We start from the raw sequence: 17,882 nt of genomic DNA, 5'->3' as shown, positions 1-17,882 counted from the left end.
CACTGACTGAATACCTAACCCTGATGTGGCCTCTGGGGATAAAGCACAGAACACAAAAATTTCCATCCTCCCAGAGACCTGCGGTAGGGGAGGAGTCAAGCCCAGCTGATGTCTGAGGGAAGAATGTTGGCAGACAACAGCCAGTGCAAAGGCCCTGGGGCCTCCTTGGAAGGCTAAGGAGCAGCAAGTGTGGCCAGAGTGGAACTAGGGGCAGTGATGAGGTCAGAGGGCAGTTGGAAGGAATAGTGTGTGGGATGTCTGTGGTGACTTACCCAAGACCATTTCTAGTAGCAGTGCCAGGATGCCAGCTCGAAATTCGAAGCTCCCATTTCTAGCTAGGTCAGGTTGCATCAGCCATTTTTTCCTCTGCATGGGCGCTGTCTAGAGTCCTCACCTGAGCCTGTGACTCACCTGGGCTGGGCCAATGCTTGTGGGAGTTGAGGAGGGCAGGCTGTCCTATGTAAGTGGAGGTCTGTGGGCCTTGAACTGTGTCCTAAGTGGCCTGTGCTGAGCACGGCCTTCTCTCAGCCTCTTCCGTGGTGGAAGCAGCACGATGGTGCTCCCTCTGCTGCTCCTGGTCCTCCCTGGGGCAGCCTGCATGTTCTCCCTGGGGGTTGGGCTGTGGGTCGTCTGCAGCCAGCTCCTCACTGCTGACATCCCTGCGGCGGTCGGCCACCGCGTGAAGCTGTGGGTCCTGCACTGCCTCCTCGAGCTGTTGATGACATGGGTGAGTTTTGCGTTTGATTTGTGCCCTCGTCCTAGGGCTAAGGAGGGAGTTGGGAAAGCACATGCTGGAAGTTTCTAGATCAACTAACATTAAAATCATAGCGGTGGTGGCTGACAGTATATTCGCAAACCTGAAAAATCCTATTAGGTCCCCCGTGGTTCTCAACCTCTTCCCGGTGCTTCTCAAGCTGGATTGGGCTAATGGACACAAAATTCAAAGAATTTCTTTCTCAGTTAACAGGAAAAAAGGGAGGCCGGCCCCCGCTCCCCGCGCCCTGCCTCCCGGCTTACTGTCTTCACAGCGTTCCCCACTTTGTGAAGCTGTGAAGATAGGAATGAATTTTTCTGGATTTGGGGCCCCCAATACTAGCTACCTGCTAGCTAGAAAAAGCCAACGACAAAATAAAGAGACACATAGCAAGTTAGTACGTTAGTTCAGATGAGAAAACTACAGAATGGGACTTTAAATATTTATATATATTGTTGCTTTTGAGAGACGGAAAACCTGTTTATGGAATATAGTCAGATTCTCCTCGTCGTTCTTGGTGTGTGTCATTTAATAAAATAGTGTAAATAGATCATGGTGAGAATCATGTGGTGGTTGACCATAACGTGTTTTTTTTAAAGATTGGGCTTGAGCTAACATCTGTTGCCAATCTTCTTCTTTTCTTGTTTTTTTGTTTCTTCTTCTCCGCAAAGCCTTCCAGTAGATAGTTGTATACTCTAATTGTAGGTCGTTCTGGCTCTGCTGTGTGGGACACCGCCTCAGCGTGGCTTGAGGAACAGTGCTAGGTCTGTGCCCAGGATCCGAACTGGCAAAACCCTGGGCTGCCAAAGTGGTTAAGCAGGACTTAACCCCTTGGCCACAGGGCTGGCCCCGTGCATAAGCTTTAGCTACACTTTTCCAGAGGGCTGACAGAAATCAAATATGGAAAATACTTTTCTTTTCTTTCTTTCTTTCTTTTTTTTTTTTTCCTGAGGAAGGTTGTCTCTGAGCTAATATCTGTGCCAGTCTGCTTCTATTTTGTATGTGGGACACCACCACAGTGTGGCTTCATGAGTGGTGTGTAGGTCCGCACCTGGGATCTGACCGCACGAACCCCAGAACCCCAAAGAAGACAGTATGAATTTAACCACTACGCCATCAGGCCAGCCCCTGTCATCCTACGTATTTTATTTGATATATTCAAAACATTCTGCGACAAGGTCCATAGGCTTCATGAAAAGCCAGAATGGCCTTGGCACAGAAAAGGGTTAGGAACCACTGGGGAGAGAGTGCCCTGGGGAGAGCCCACTTTATTTGTTTGTTTTTATTTTTTATTATGCTGACTTTCAGACATATCTCAAAGGGGACAGAAAGGTATAAAAAAGGCCCCCATGTACCCCCTACAGCTTCCAGGATGACTGACTCCAGCCAGTCTTGTATCTGAGCCCCCGTCTTTTCCCTCATTCCTACTTTCTTATGAATCAGATCCTGGACACTGTATTTCTTTACCTAAAAATATTTCAATAGGTGTCTCTAAAAGATAGGAGCTGCCTCCTATCCCTTTTAAAAAAATATGTGGTTATCGTGTCTTAAAAATGGCAACAAAGGCTTGGGCTGGCCATGTTGGCTAGGGGGGTCCCAGGGGGCCGCCCTGGGAAGAGCTGTCCCGTCCAGGCTGAGGTGGGAGGAGTTCCAGATAGAGGGACTCGAGGGGTAGCCAGGAGCTTGGTTTGTAGGGTTGGGGTGCCCGGGATCCAGGGAGAGAGGACAGAGGGAGGCCAATGCTGCGGCAGCGGGGGCCCGGACGGGGCAGGTTTTCTGCAGGTGTGTGGGGGGCACAGAGGGGGTCGAGAGCTGGGCTGTGGTCCAGCCCACCCTCTGTCCCTCTGCAGGGGACACGTGTGGCCGGAGGACCCCAGCGCAGCACACGCTGAAGCTCTTCCCGCCACTTTTTCTCTTCTCTCGCCGACAGGGGAGGATTTTTGAGAAGCTGAGAATCTGTTCTATGCCGGAATTTGTCCGTTTCGTGCATGATCTGCAGCCGCTAAAGAAGGACCCGGATGTCAGGGTCACCGACCTCCGCTACGGGACCATCCCTGTGAGGCTGTACCAGCCCAAGGCATCCTCCTGCACCCTCAGGCGCGGCATCGTGTTCTACCACGGCGGCGGCGGCATCCTGGGGAGCTTGAGTAAGAGTCCTTCCCTCCGACCTCCCAAACTCGGCGGGACAGCCCCAGAGCCGAGCTGGCGGACGCCCTCCCCGGCCCGGGGCGGCGCTCCATCCCTCCCGGGGCCGAGGAGCTGCTCTTACAATGGGAGCAGCAGGGCGGTTAGAGGTCCCAGGTCATTCAGGACCTAGAGATATGGAAGGCGCTGATCTTCTTCTGGAAGGAAAGAGATATATATACAGATAGATGGAATATGTCTACATATGTGTGTATCTGTGTATCTATGTATATATACACACATATGAAATTCACATAGCACCAAATGAATCAAAGTGTGCAATTCAGTGGCATTTAGTTCATTCACAATATTGTGCAGCCGCCCCCTCTGTTTGGTTGAGAATAAGGATTTTTTTAAAAGTGAAAATAATGAAAACACATCCTTTTGTTTCATATCTGGTATTGCCTGGGACAAATTCTGGTACATGCAGACAGGAGGACCAAAGATTAGAGGAAAATGAGTGAGAGAAAAAACTCAAAATGGAGATAATTTTATCATCTTGATTTTTCTCTCCTGTGAATTAGGGGAAAAGCCACCTTTCTGGTGCTTTCTAACCTGTGGAATGCCAGGGTCCCATTGCAGCAGGCTTTGAGAATAAGGGAGTTAGTGCAACTGTGGGGCTGTTTGGTCTGCCTAACGAGGGGTAGTAACAGCCAATATTTATTAATATGAGTCTTTCCATGACAGGCACCGTGGAAGCCCTCTGTGTGCACTGTCTCATTGAAACCCCCATCAGCCCTATTATTACCGTTGCCCCCATCTTACAGGCGAGGAAGTCAAGCCTCGGGGAGGTGAAAGGACTTGGCTGCACAACTTCAGCTCAAGCTGAAAGGGGCCAAGTCGGGATTTGAACTCGAGTCGGAGGCCAGAGCTCACATCCTGAGCAACTGCGCTCCATGGCCAAACAGCTTCTCAGATATTTCGGATGAACTGTAGACTCGGTTGGTGGCGGTGGCGGTGGCGGTGGCGGTGGCGGTGGCGGTGGGGCATTTTAGAGAAAGCTGTTCAGCCAGCACCGCGGAGGAGAAATAGCGAGAAGGTAGAGAGGCAGGCCGCTTGACAGCCCGGAGAAAACCTGCCAAATTTAGTGTGAATCCACCGGAGAGGTCTGTCTGTCGGGGTGGTCAGCGAGAAGGGGGCAGCTGATGGCGGCTGTGCAGGAAGCCCACCTGCCGTCCTAGTGAGTGTGAAAAACCTTTCATCTTCCAGACACTCACCATAGCATATGCTGTCATTTGTCCAAGGAGAGTGACGCCGTGCTTCTGGCAGTTGGGTGAGTAAAGGGAGGATGAGGGTCGGGAAGCCAGGAGCGCTGGAGGACCGGGCTGGGAGGCAGGACTCAGCGGCCAGCAGGGAGTTGGTGGGACCTCAGGAGCAGGGCATGGCCTGTGAGAAGCCAGCAAGGAGGAGAGGAAGGGAGATGGGGAGACAGACAGAGGCAGAGGACAGGTGCTCCTTCCTGCAGGGAGCCCTCGGGTATGTTCAAATGTGGGCGTTTCTTTTTTTTTTGAGTTCATAATAGTTTACATCAATGTGAAATTTCAGTTGTACATTATTTCTTGAGTGTCACCACATAAGTGCTCCCCTTCACCCCCTGTGCCCACCCCCCCCCCTTCCCCTGGTAACCACTGAACGGTTTTCTTTGTCCAAGTACTTTACTTGTTTCTATTCCACATATGAGTGAAATCACCTGGTGTTTCTCTTGCTCAGTCTTGCTTATTTCGCTTACGATAATTCCCTCCAGGTTCATCCATGTTGTTGCAAATGGGATGAATTTGTCTTTTTTTCTGACTGAGTAGTATTCCATTGTATATGTATACCACATCTTCTTTATCCAATCATCGGTGGATGGGCACTTGGGTTGCTTCCATGTCTTGGCTATTGTGAATAGTGCTGCAATGAGCATAGGGGTGCATATGTGACTTTGGATTGTTGATTTCAAGTTGTTTGGGTAGATACCCAGTAGTGGGATAGCTGGGTCGTATGGTAGTTCTATTTTTAGTTTTTTGAGAAATCTCCATACTGTTTTCCATAGTGGCTGCAGCAGTTTGCATTCCCACCTGCAGTGTGTGAGGGTTCCCTTCTCTCCACACCCTCTCCAACATTTGTTATTTTTAGTCTTAGTGATTATAGCCATTTTAACAGGCGTAAGGTGGTATCTTAGTGTAGTTTGATTTGCATTTCCCTGATGGTTAGTGATGTTGAACATCTTTTCATGTGTTTATTGGCCACCTGTATATTTTCTTTGGAAAAATGTCTGTTCGTCTCCTCTGCCCATTGTTTGATCGGGTTGTCTGCTTTCTTATTGTTCGCTTGTGTGAGTACCTTCTATATTATGGAGATTAACCCCTTGTCTGATATATGATTTGCAAATATTTTCTCCCATTTGGTGGGTTGTCTCTTTGTTTTGATCCTAGTTTCTTTTGCCTTGCAGAAGCTCTTTAGTCTGATGAATTCCCACTTGTTTATTTTTTCTTTTGTTTCCCTTGTCTGAGAGGACATAGTATTTGAAAAGATCCTTTTTAGTTCGATGTCAAAGAGTGTATTACCAATATTATCTTCCAGTAGTTTTATAGTTTCAGGACTTATCTTCAAGTCTTTGATCCATTTTGAGTTTGTTTTTGTGTGTGGCATGAGATAATGGTCTATTTTCATTCTTTTGCATGTGGCTGTCCAGTTTTCCCAACACCATTTATTGAAGAGACTGTCTTTTCTCCATTGTATGTTCTTGGCACATTTGTCGAAGATTAGCTGTCGTAGATGTGTGGTTTTATGTCTGGGCTTTCAGTTCTGTTCCATTGATCTGTGTGCCTATTTTTGCCCCAGTACCATGCCGTTTTGGTTACTATGGCTTTGTAGTATGTTTTGAAGTCAGGGATGGTGATGCCTCCAGGTTTGTTCTTTTTTCTCAGGATTGCCTTAACAATTCTGGGTCTTTGGTTGCCCCATATGAATTTTAGGATTCTTTGCTCTATTTCCCTGAAGAATGTCATTGGGATTCTGATTGGGATTGCATTGAATCTGTAGACTGCTTTGGGTAGTATGGACATTTTAACTATGTTTATTCTTCCAAACCGCGTGCATGGAATGTCTTTCCATCTCTTTAAGTCATTATCAGTTTTTCTCAGTAATATCTTATAGTTTTCATTGTATAAGTCCTTCATTTCCTTGGTTAAACTTATTCCTAGGTACATTATTTTTTTCGTTGCGATTGTAAATGGAATTGTATTCTTGAGTTCTCTTTCTGTAAGTTCGTTACTGGAGTATAGAAAAGCAACTGATTTTTGTAAGTTGACTCTGTACCCTGCCACGTTACTGTAGTTGTTAATTATTTCTATTAGTTTTCCAATGGATTTTTAGGAATTTTCTTTATATAAGATCATGTCATCTGCAAACAGCGAGAGTTTCACTTCCTCACTCCCTATTTGGATTCCTTTTATTCCTTTCTCTTGCCTAATTGCTCTGGCCAAACCCTCCAGTACTGTGTTGAATAAGAGTGGTGACAGTGGGCATCCTTGTCTTATTTCTGTTCTCAGGGGGATGGCGTTCAGTTTTTGCCCATTGAGTTAGATGTTGGCTGTGGGTTTGTCATATATGGCCTTTATTGTGCTGAGGTAATTTCCTTCCATCCCCATTTTGTTAAGAGCTTTTATCATAAATGACTGTTGGATCTTGTCAAATGCTTTCTCTTTGTCTATTGAGATGATCATGTGGTTTTTATTCCTCAATTTGTTGATGTAGTGTATCACGTTGGTTGATTTGTGGATGTTGAACCACCCCTGTGTCCTTGGTATGAATCCCACTTGATCGTGATGTATCATCCTTTTGATGAATTACTGAATTCAGGTTGCCAAAATTTTGTTGAGAATTTTTGCATCTGTGTTCATCAGCGATATTGGCCTGTAGTTTTCCTTTTTTGTGCTGTCCTTGTCAGGCTTTGGTATCAGAGTGATGTTGACCTCACAGAATGTGTTAGGAAGTGTTCCATCCTCCCTAATTTTTTGGAATAGCTTGAAAAGGATAGGTATTAAAACCTCTCTGAAAGTTTGGTAGAATTCCTCAGGAAAGCCACCTGGTCCTGGGGTTTTATTCTTTGGGATGCTTTTGATTGCTGTTTCAATCTCTTTCCTTGTGATTGGTCTATTCAGATAGTCTGTTTCTTCTTGATTCAGCTTTGTGAGGTTGTAAGAGTGTAAGAATTTATCCATTCCTCTAGATTATCCATTTTGTTAGCATATAGTTTTTCGTAGTATTCTCTTATAATCTGTGGTATTTCTGTGGAGTCTGTTGTTATTTCTCCTCTTGCATTTCTGATTTTGGTTATTTGAGCTTTCTCTCTTTTTTTCTTTGTAAGTCTGGCTAGGGCTTTGTCAATTGTATTTATCTTCTCAAAGAACCAGCTCTTTGTTTCATTGATCCTTTCTACTGCCTTTTTTGTTTCAATAACATTTATTTCTGCTCTGATTTTTATTATTTCTCTCCTTCTGCTGACTTTGGTCTTTGTTTGTTCTTCTTTTTCTAATTCAGTTAGGTGTAATTTGAGATCATTTATTTGGGATTTTTCTTGTTTGTTAAAGTGTGCCTGTATTGCAATGAATTTCCCTCTTAATATGGCTTTTGCTGCATCCCATATGAGTTGGTATGGCATCTTACCATTTTCATACGTCTCCAGATATTTTTTGCTTTCTCCTTTAATTTCTTCAATGATCCATGGCTTGTTCAATAGCGTGTTGTTTAGTCTCCACATCTTTGTCCCTTTCTCAGCATTTTTCTTGTAGTTAATTTCTAGCTTTATAGCATTGTGATTGGAAAAGATGCTTGTTATTATTTCAATTTTCTTAAATTTATAGAGGTTTGCCTTGTTTCCCAACATATGGTCTATCCTTGAGAATGTTCTGTGTGCACTTGAGAAGAATGTGTATTCTGCTGTTTTTGGATGGAGTGTTCTATATATGTCTATTAAGTCCAGCTGGTTTAGCTTTTCATTTAATTCCACTGTTTCCTTGTTGATTTTCTGTCTGGATGATCTGTCAAATGATGTGAGTGGGGTGTTGAGGTCCCCTACTCTTATTGTGTTATTTTTGATATCTTTTCCTAGGTTTGTTAATAGTTGCTTTATGATCTTTGGTGCTCCTGTGTTGGGTGCATAGATATTTATAAACGTTATTTCTTCTTGATGAAGTGTCCCTTTGATCATTCTATATTGGCCCTCTATTTCTCTCTTTACCTGCCTTATCTTGAAGTCTACTTTGTCTGATATAAGCATTGTGACACCTGCTTTCTTTTGTTTGCCATTAGCTTGGAGTATCGTCTTCCACCCCTTCACTCTGAGCCTGTGTTTGTCATTGCAGCTGAGATGTGTTTCCTGGAGGCAACAAATTGTTAGATCTTGTTCTTTAATCCACCTCGCCACTCTGTGTCTTTTTATTGGAGAATTCAATCCTTTTACATTGAGGGTGATTATTGATGTATGAGGGCTTAATGCTGTCATTCTGTCACTTGTTTTCTGGTTTTCTTGCATTTCCTTTCTTTCTCGTCCTGTGTATTTTGGTCTACCCATTGACTTATGTGGTTTTTTATGATGTGTTTCTTTGTTTTCTCCTTATTTATTTTTTGTGTCTCTGTTCTGCATTTTAGGTTAGTGGTTACCCTGAGGTTTGTATTCAGAATCTTGTGTATAACATAGTCCATTTTCTGATGGCCTCTTATTTCCTTAATCTAAACTGATTCTGTCCCTTTCCTCCTCCCCTCCTAAGTTGTTTTTCTCATATCTTGTTCCAACCTGTGTTGTGAGTTTGTGGTTAAAGTGAGAAGACTGTCTTTGTTTTTGGTGTTTTCCTTCTGTTTAGCCTAATGCTATAGTTGAGTATTTGCTATCCTATTCTGAGTCTACCTATTTGTCTCCTTACTCTGTGTTTTGTGGCCCCTTTATCCTTTTTCTTCTTTGTTCAGATATGAGGGCCTTCTTGAGGATTTTTTCTAGGTGGGGGTCTTGTGGCTATGAAGTCCCTTAGCTTTTGTTTGTCTGGGAAAGATTTAATTTCTCCCTCATATTTGAAGGATATTTTTGCTGGATAGAGTACTCTTGGCTGAAGATTTTTATCTTTTAAAGATTTGAATATGTTACTCCATTCTCTCCTAGCTTGTAAGGTTTCTGCAGAGAAATCCACTGAAAGTCTGATAGGGATTCCTTTGCAGGTTATTTTCTTCTCCCTTGCTGCCCTAAGTATTCTTTCTTTGTCATTCATTTTTGCCACTTTTACTACTATATGCCTTACAATAGGTCTTTTTACATTGACAAATCTAGGAGATCTGGAAACTTCCTCCTCATGTATTTCCCTCTCATTCCCTAGATTTGGGCAGTTCTCTGCTATTGTTTCTTTGAACACGCTTTTCATTCCATTTTCCTTCTCTTCACCTTCTTGAATACCTATAATTCTTATGTTGCATTTCCTCATTGAGTCAGATATTTCTTGGAGACTTTCTTCATTTCTTTTTAGTCTTAGTTCTCTCTCCTCCTCTGTCTGGAGCATTTCAACATGTCTATCTTTGATTATGCTGATTCGCTCCTCTCTGATGTCCACTTGAGCATACAGGGAATGTGTATTTTGTTTTGTCTCTTCCATTGTGTCTTTCATCTCTAATATTTCCAATTGATTCTTCTTTATAGTTTCAATCTCTTTCGTGAAATAGCTCCTGAACTTGTTGAATTGCTTCTCTATATTCTCTTTTACTTCATTGAGTTTTTTGATGATAGCTATTTTGAGTTCATTGTCGTTTAGTTTATGTATTTCTGTGTCCTCAGGACTGAGTTTGGGTGCTTGTCATTCTCTCTGTGGTCTGGAGATTTGATGTAGTGCCTGATGTTGGAAGGACAGGTCTTTCCCATTCTGGTATTATTCGGTTGTAGTTACAGCCTATCGCCACTCAATGGAGGTCAAGAGCCGCATATTCTGAGCCCTCTACCTTCAGCTGAGATGGCGGGTAAAGATCGGGGGAGGGGTGCTTTCTCCTGCGTGCAGTCCTGGGTTTCTAGATCAGCTCTTGCTATCTGGTCTCCTTGGGTTTTGGCTTGATGAGGTTCCCCCACACAAAAGCTCTTGGCCTGTTAGAAGGCTTCTCTCTAGGCTGCAAGGGCCCTACGGAGTCCTGGGTGACCCCACAGATGCTCAACCCCTCTCCCACTCCTTCCCTCATGGATCCTCCTGCGGCAGCAACTGCAGTCTTTAAGGGAGGGAGCAAAGTTCTCTCTTACCCTGTTCCAGCTCCTCCAAGTGGGGCTCCAGGCTCTCTACTGTCTGTTGTGTGGCTGCGTGTCTCTCCGAGGATTTTTGTGCTGTTAGGGTATTTTCTGTTGGAATATGGTTGCTCCTTTTTGTCATATGTTGCAGGGGAGAGAGTCCTGTGCCAGCTCATTCCGCCATGACACTGATGTCACTCTCTCCAAGTCTGGGAATTTTTTGCATTGCATCCTCTGGAAGCTGGATGGGGGGTGGTCTTTCTTAAGCAGCTCAGGTGCAGAGTTTCACAACCCAAGTGCTTCTGGGCAGATTTCTCTTTGTAGGGAGATACAGCCCTGAGTGTTCCAGACACTCAGCACCTCCCTCCACTAAATGCCCTCGATGCTCTGCGCTGTGACCAGGACAACTGCAAACACTGCCGCATCATTTCCAAGTGTGCCCGAGAGGGAGGTCCACCCTGCTGAGATCCTCCGAAGAAAGTGAGAAAAATTCACAAGCTGCTCTCTCTCCTAACTGACCCCAGGGAGTCATCCACCTGATCTGGAACCTCAAGAGGTCTTGGTGGATGTGAAGCAGGAGAGACCTGGGGCAGCCCCCGCCCCGGGCCCCCATGTCAGGCAAACTGAACACATATGAGGAGCAGTCACTGTAGTGGTGTGGCCTCGTCCTCCCGTCCTGCTGCCTGACGCATCAGCACCCAGGGCGGTTCCTCCTGATTAAGCTTTTTGGGCAGTCTCATTTAAAAGCACATGCCGTAAAAAAATACCAATTGCCAATGTCTCGCTGAAGACAAATTTTCCAGCTTTCTTGTGGCACAGCTAGTTGAGTAGCTGAGGGAGAGAGACCTGGAGAAATGCCTCACTTTACAATTCTCGGCTCCAAATCCATTTCTGCAGTGGGATGGAAATCTTATTCTGATTGTGGGCCACTATACGCCTTACTGTTCTGCTTGTGCTGAGCCAAGAGATCCTCTGTAGAATATACTAGCAAATCTCTGCAAGAAAGTTATTTTATGAATCCAAGGGAGACAAGGTTTTGGACTTGAAAACATTGCTGTCCCGGCATGAATCGAGGGTAGCTTAGAATAAGACGCATCAGAATGGAAATGGCTGGCAGCATTTCCCTAGAGTATTTCTTTTATTTTTTTTAAGTTTTTAAAATTGGAGGCCAACATTTAAAATGGTGAAATTTCAAGCCAGCCCTGACAGCCTAGTGGGTAAGTGTGCTCCACTTTGGCGGCCCAGGTTCAGTGCCCGGTCGTGGAATCATACCGCTCATCCATCATTAGCCATGCTTGGGTGGCAGCTCACATAGAAGGACTTACAACTAGAATATACAGCTATGTACTGGAGCTTTAGGGAGGGGAGAAAAAAAGAGGAAGATTGGCAAGAGATGTTAGCTCAGGGCGAATCTTTCCCAGCCAAAAAACAAAATGGTGAACTTTCTCACAAAACTCAGTGTCAAAAGTTTGGAGAAAACCAGAAGTAAGACCAATGAGTCATTGAAGTAGTAATTAGTAAAAGTTTATTGTGCACACATCAAAAAGACAGTTTGCAAACCGGGAGCAATCAAAGCCAAACATGGAATGAGGTCAGGGTTACTTTGCTATAAAGCAGCTTGCCTCGTGTGGGAGCCAAGACTTCTTGTTCTTCATGGGGATCGGTCACAATATTAGAATTTTATTAAATGAATGGGGAGGGGTGTCAGTGGTTACCTGGTATCAATTTTGGGCAATCGTTTGAATTTCACTTATGATTTTCAGAGGCGTAAGCAAGAAGGGACCCAGGTCAAGCGAGCCTTGCTTGTCTTGCAAAACAAGATAAGCTTTGTTTGCATAACTAAACTGGTTTTGTCTGCTCAGGGAATTTTCAAGTCTGGTCTCAGTTTGTGTTTGATTTCAACTCTGGATTTCTGGAATCTCTCGAAAAATGGTAAGGCCTAACAATGCCAGGCTGGCGTACTGGCATGGCCACAGCCCGAGCACAGAGCAAAGGTCTAGAGTGGGCGTGGCTGATCATGAGGCTGCCCGTGTGTGGTGTCTGTGGGCCCCTGGTGGCACTGAAGTCTACGAGATCTTCCCACGCCACCTGGGTGCTGGGCGGGATTAATGAGAATCTAAACCCAGGCCAGCCTGGAGTTTCTCAAGAATGGATCCTACACACGGGGAACAAGTGTGAGTCAGGTAGGGTCAGAAAGCTGGGGCTCCTGTTGGTGATACTTAAGTCGTTGACCAGTAGGTGAGTGATAGGGCTCTATGGTCACAGCCTGACCCCCAAGTTGGCATTGAGTTGGGGGAATAGCAGCTACCACTTGCTGAGCCGATGCGCCAGGCACTGAGGGCTTTGTGTCTATGGCCTCATTTAAGCCTCACGCCTTAACCGCACCTGCTCAGGCTTCAGAAAGGGAAGTTAGTGGAAGAAATTAGGGCTAAAGGATGCTAGACACAGGTGTTTTTGGCTCTGCTGGGGTGAGGAGTACAAACTGTGTCCCTTGATTCTTTTCAGATACCGCAAGTCGCCCCAGCATAAGTCTCCAGTGCCGATAAGAGACTGCCTTGCAGCCACCATCCGCTTCCTGAAGTCTCTGAAGACGTACGGAGTGGACCCAGCCCGGGTGGTGGTCTGTGGCGAGAGTGCAGGAGGGGCAGCAGCAGCATTCATTTGTCAGAATCTTGTGGACAGTCCCGATCTCCCCAAGATCCGTGCGCAGATCCTGATCTACCCCACCCTCCAGTGCCTGGATTTCCAATCCCCCTCCTACCAGCAGAACAAGAATATCCCACTGCTCAGTCTGAGTTTCCTCTTCTACTGTTTGTGTAGTTACCTGGACATCAGCCCCTCCTGGAAAAGCACTGTCTTGAAAGGGGCCCACTTGCCTGCCGAGGTCTGGGAAAAGTACAGAAAGTGGATAGGGGTAGAGAACATACCTGAGAGGTTTAAGAAGAGAGGCTATCGGTGGATGCCCCGTGAGCCCCTGAATGAAGATGCCTATCAGGAGGCAAAGTTCATGCTGGATTTAGCAAACTCGCCGCTGCTTGCAGAAGATGAAGTGGTGTTTCGACTCCCCGAAGCTTGCATCGTGAGTTGTGAGTATGACCTTCTCCGGGACCATTCGCTGTTGTACAAGAAGAGGCTGGAAGACCTGAGAGTCCCAGTGACTTGGCACCACATGGAGGACGGTTTTCACGGAGTGTTTGCCACCTTTGATATGGGCTTCTTGTCTTTTCCCTGCTCCTCGAGGATTATGAACGCTGTGGTCCATTTTCTAAAGGGGTTGTGACCATCTTTCCTTCTGGCTGCAGTTACAGGAGTGTGGGTTCTGCCATCATCTGGTTCCCCACGGGGCTTTATGTTGCTGACGTAGTGAGCTGAGTGGGGGTCGGGAGGGTGTCGAGTTTGCTATCTCCTTCTTGCTCTAGATTCTAGAATCGCAGAATGCATGTTTCTGATGTCTAATGGGAGACAGATTTGGGGGGAAGGGAGTGGCTCTCTGTCCGTGTCCACCGTTAGGAAAATCTGAGCTGACAATCTGCAGTGGCCATTTGCAACAGTGAATGAGCATGTAAGGGCTGCCCACGGCCTCCTGAGGGACAGTTCAGACTGCCCTTGCGAGTCCAGGCTCTGGTATACGGGAGTACCCACTTGACTGGCCTTGGAAGAGCCCAGGGCCGGCGTGTGCAATCTCATGGGCCTTTTCCAGTCTGGCTAGAGGGAAGGACTCTGAGGTTCTAGACTGCGGGGTGGAGGTGAAGAAACTGGCTTCCCCCCTCTGGGTACAAGGTGACACTTTCCCTGCTGTTCCTCAGCCTCTGAGCTCAGTCTTGATAGCCAGGCTGGAAGAGTTAGGACAGAATCAATAGCTTTTTCATGGTGGTTGGCATGCTGAGCAGACCAGAGCTGCCTGACTCGGGGAGCTGTGGAGCTCTTCGGGTCAAATTTAGGCTTCCAACCGAGGGCCTGGAAGCAAATTTAGAAGCGTCAGAAGAGGAGAGTTGGGAGGAAAGCTGAGTTCCAAGTCAGAGACCCATGAAGACTGAGTCTGACAAACTCAACTGTGTCCACAGTGGGAAATGAAGGGAGGGCCAAAGTTACTGAAGATGTGTTAGTGAGAGCTATTTATGTTTTAAGACACAGAATCAACTCAAATTGACCTAAATCAAAAAGAGAATGTATTGGCCGCTGTAGCTACAAATTCCCAGCATAAAGCAGACAGAGTTTGATCCAGGACCTCAGCGTGACCAGCTGCCTTGCCATCTTTCCTCGCTCTGTGCTCCTCTGTGTGCACCTCACTTTCACCTCTGCGGATGATGGCCCGAGCAGCTCCATGCTTACGTTCTCTCAGAGTCAAGCCCATTATTATGGACTTGCCCCCTTCTCAGCATTTCCAGCAGAAATTGCATTGTAACTTGATGGTTCTATGGACTTTCTGAGTCTTGTGTCCAGCTGCCATAACCAAAGGAATAGAATGTCCTGACTGACCAGGCCAAGTCCCATGCCACCCTTGGAGTGGAGGGTGCTTGCCCAGAATGTGGGGGAGGGAGTACTTCCCTCATGTCAGTGCTTACACTGCTGCAGGAGACACCAATGCTTACTCCACTGCGTGGCCATCGCACGTCCTCTAGCATAGAAGCCAAGTTGAATCCTGAGTCACGGTACTTGGAAGTGGCAAGCGATGTCAAGGACTGCTGGGCAAGTTGACCACCTGCCCCTTAGGAATAAAAATTCCTTTGAAAGGAATGGCCCAGCCTTCCATGCTGGTCCCACCTGGTCTTCAGGAGGGCTGCTCCTGGACGGCCAGCAGCTTTTATAGGCCAAGACGCAAGTCCACTGCACAAAGGGCCCACGTGCCCTTAACTGGCTTTCAGTTGAATGCTCGCGCAGAAACGTAGGACAGAGAGGAATCCTGGAGGGTGGCTTCTCGATCCGTTCACAGTAGACCGCCAGGTGGCTCTGTTGGAGAAATAGAAACAGCTCAGTGAAAGCACAGAGTTTGGTGGCCACTCAGCCCTTGGGGAGGATTGGAGGCTGAGGACCACGGTCCCTTCTGAGATAGGCCTCTGAGTTGAGTCTGGGGAGGCTCCCTTCCTGGAGCGTGGCTTTGGTGTTTCATCCCTGCCTCTGGAGATGGGTGGAGGGACGTGAGCTGACCTTCTGGAAAGCTGAGTGATCAGCTCTTCTACTGTAGGGTGGCAAGGTGGGTAAGTCACTGGAGGACCATGCCCAGTGGAGATGAGCGGGTGACACGTTAGGGGCAGGAAGCACCTCTGGATGGGTTCATTTCTAAGGCTGCTTCCTTCTGCAGATTGTGGGAGAGATGAAGCACTTTCACCTTCACTGGCTGGTTGGGTTGGTTGATTTGGGGACCAAGTCCTCCACTCCTCTCCTTTGCCGCCTCATCACTCTTCTTCCTGCAACTCATTCTTGGGGCTCAGGGAATGGAAAAAGCATAGGAATGAATGTTCACTGAGAGCCAACTACAGGCCAGGCACTGTTCTTGGCCGTATGAATTTGCCACCTTGTGTGTTCTTCACATGAATTCCGCAACGTGGGTATTCTCAAGCCCATTTTACAGATGAGGAAATTGAGGCCCAGAGAGATTAATAACAACACTCATTTCTTGTCTCTTTCCACTCAGGCTCAGGCCCAGCAGATTGCATAGCTCGTCCACGTGGTTGGCCAGGTGCTGTGCACTGCAACCTTGATCTGTTTCACAACAGCCTGTTTCTGCCATGCACCTTGGCCCATTAGCCCATAATTGCAGCTGTTTTCTTTCCTGTGTTTCAGGATTAAAATGAAAGACACACCTTAGCCACATGACCTTATCTGAGTCGCTGACATCCAGCTAGGTGCCAGCTGCTGTCTGATCTGAATCAGGTGGATGGAATCAAGGATTTCTGCCATCGCGTTTTCTTTGCTTTCTTGACTGTCATTTGCGTTCTCTAGTTCTGAATGACTTTAGGATTGGTCACTGTAGGCCCCTCCTGGGATGCACAGCTGCTGGGCCCGGCTAACACCACTCAGGGGAGATGGACACCCACACACGTTTAAGCCCAGACACTCTGGGAATATTTACTCAGTAAATTCCCGGGACTTCCCTGGTAAGATCTGCCAGTTAGATCAGGGCAAGTGCCATCTGATAAAGGACAACAAGTTGCATCTCAAACTGCTTTCTTTGGTCAGTAGGCCATTGAGGACAAGTTTTTAGGGGGAAGTTGCAAAAGTGGCAAATTTGTCTAGGCTGGTCTTCGCCCTACATCCTTTTGGTGTTTCTCTCAGCTCCTCCTTCCCCCTCCCTGCCCAGGACCTCCCTGCCTTTCTGACCCCAAGCTTTGTCTCCCTCTCCCCCTGCACTCTCTGCTCCAGAGTGACCACGTGCTCTCTCCTCTTAACCCTGGGCTGGTGTGGGCTCCTATAGGTCAGGCTCTGCTGCAATGACAGAGCCCCGCAGTCTCAGTGGCTCATGACCGCAGAGGTCTATTTCTCGCTCACGCTCCACATTACACGGCCCTCGCAGGCCGCTACAGCTCTGCTCCCCGTACGTCTACTCTGGAATCCAGGCCAAGAAAACAGCCTCTATTTGCACGACCTCCAGTCTCTTGTGGCAGAGGGAAAAGGACACGGCGAGTCACACACTGGCTCCCCAAGCCTCTGCTCGGAAGTGGTGCTCATTGCTTCTGCTCACCTGTCTTTGGCGAGAGCGAATCACATGGCCAAGCCCGACACTGATGGGCCAGAGATGAAGAACCCTCTCCAGAGAGGGGCAGCAGCCCTTTGTGGACAATATTACCGCTTAGCACACTCTCAATCATAGTATTTCCATTTCCATTCTACCTTTTTAAAAATTAATCTTAAATTATATGTGATCCACAAATATATTCTCCTTTTAAACAAAACCTTAAAATACTAGAGATAAGACTAAAATCCCTTCGGACCACACTCCCTGAACTCTGTTCCCTTTTAGCTGGATGTTTCCACTTTCCACTGTTTCTTTTTTTGGGGGGGCGGGATGTGAGGTCTTCCAAACCTTAAAGCCTGTTTCTATGCTTTTATATACGAATATGTATCCATAGAAAATATAGAGTATTATTTTCTGGGATGACTTTGCTGTATGTTGATACATAAAAGATATTATTCTATACATGTTGTGCTACTTGAATCTTTTCTTTTCTTTTTTTGCTGAGGAAGATTCTCCCTGAGCTAACATCCATTGTCAATCTTCCCCTTTTTTCTGCTTGAGGAAGATTAGCCCTGAGCTAACATCTGTGCCAATCTTCCTCTATTTAGTAAGTGGGTTGCCACCATGGCATGGCTGATGAGCAGTGTAGGTCCGTGCCCGGGATCTGAACCTGCGAACCGGGCCACTGAAGCGGAGCACGTGAACTTAACCACTATGTCACTGGGCTGGGCCCCCTACTTGAGTTTTTTCACTCAACCACATATCTTAGAAATCTAGCCTAGTAAACTATGTAGATTTATCTGACTCTTTTTAGCTCCTGTGCACTATTCCATGGGATGGTTATATTACAGTTCTTACCCGTTCCCTAGGGGTGGACATATTTGGTCTCTTTCCCGTTTTGCTTAGACATACAAATCCGTGGTGAACGTTTCTGCACACACCCCTTCTGCATGTGTGATTCTCTGTGATGGATTCAAGAAGGAGGACTGTTGGCTGGACACATTTTAAACGTTGACGGATGCTTCCCA

General features: G+C 46.6%; 1 protein-coding gene across 1 annotated transcript; it reads left to right on the top strand.

Annotated features, from left to right (window-relative positions):
- Nucleotides 1–352: 352 nt before the first annotated feature.
- LOC103542058 (arylacetamide deacetylase-like 3) lies at nucleotides 353–17,316 on the top strand. Its single transcript, XM_008508971.2, has 4 exons — nucleotides 353–727; nucleotides 2,685–2,901; nucleotides 4,148–4,211; nucleotides 12,684–17,316. Exons 1-4 carry the CDS (start codon nucleotides 554–556, stop codon nucleotides 13,456–13,458), a joined length of 1,230 nt encoding a protein of 409 aa, XP_008507193.1. The 5' UTR covers nucleotides 353–553; the 3' UTR covers nucleotides 13,459–17,316.
- The last annotated feature ends 566 nt before the right edge of the window (nucleotides 17,317–17,882 follow it).

This window comes from Equus przewalskii, chromosome 2 (genome assembly GCF_037783145.1).
Source record: "Equus przewalskii isolate Varuska chromosome 2, EquPr2, whole genome shotgun sequence".
Lineage (NCBI taxonomy): Eukaryota > Metazoa > Chordata > Mammalia > Perissodactyla > Equidae > Equus > Equus przewalskii.
Note: the sequence above shows the minus strand (reverse complement) of the source record. Positions and strands in the feature narration are given on the sequence as shown.

Bases quoted from the DNA above. Each gene is read 5' to 3' on its own strand.
- LOC103542058 (XM_008508971.2), top strand. From the start codon at position 554: ATGGTGCTCCCTCTGCTGCTCCTGGTCCTCCCTGGGGCAGCCTGCATG. The intron at 2,902-4,147 runs GTAAGAGTCCTT...TTCATCTTCCAG, and splicing joins CGGCATCCTGGGGAGCTTGA to ACACTCACCATAGCATATGC. The intron at 4,212-12,683 runs GTGAGTAAAGGG...GATTCTTTTCAG, and splicing joins GCCGTGCTTCTGGCAGTTGG to ATACCGCAAGTCGCCCCAGC.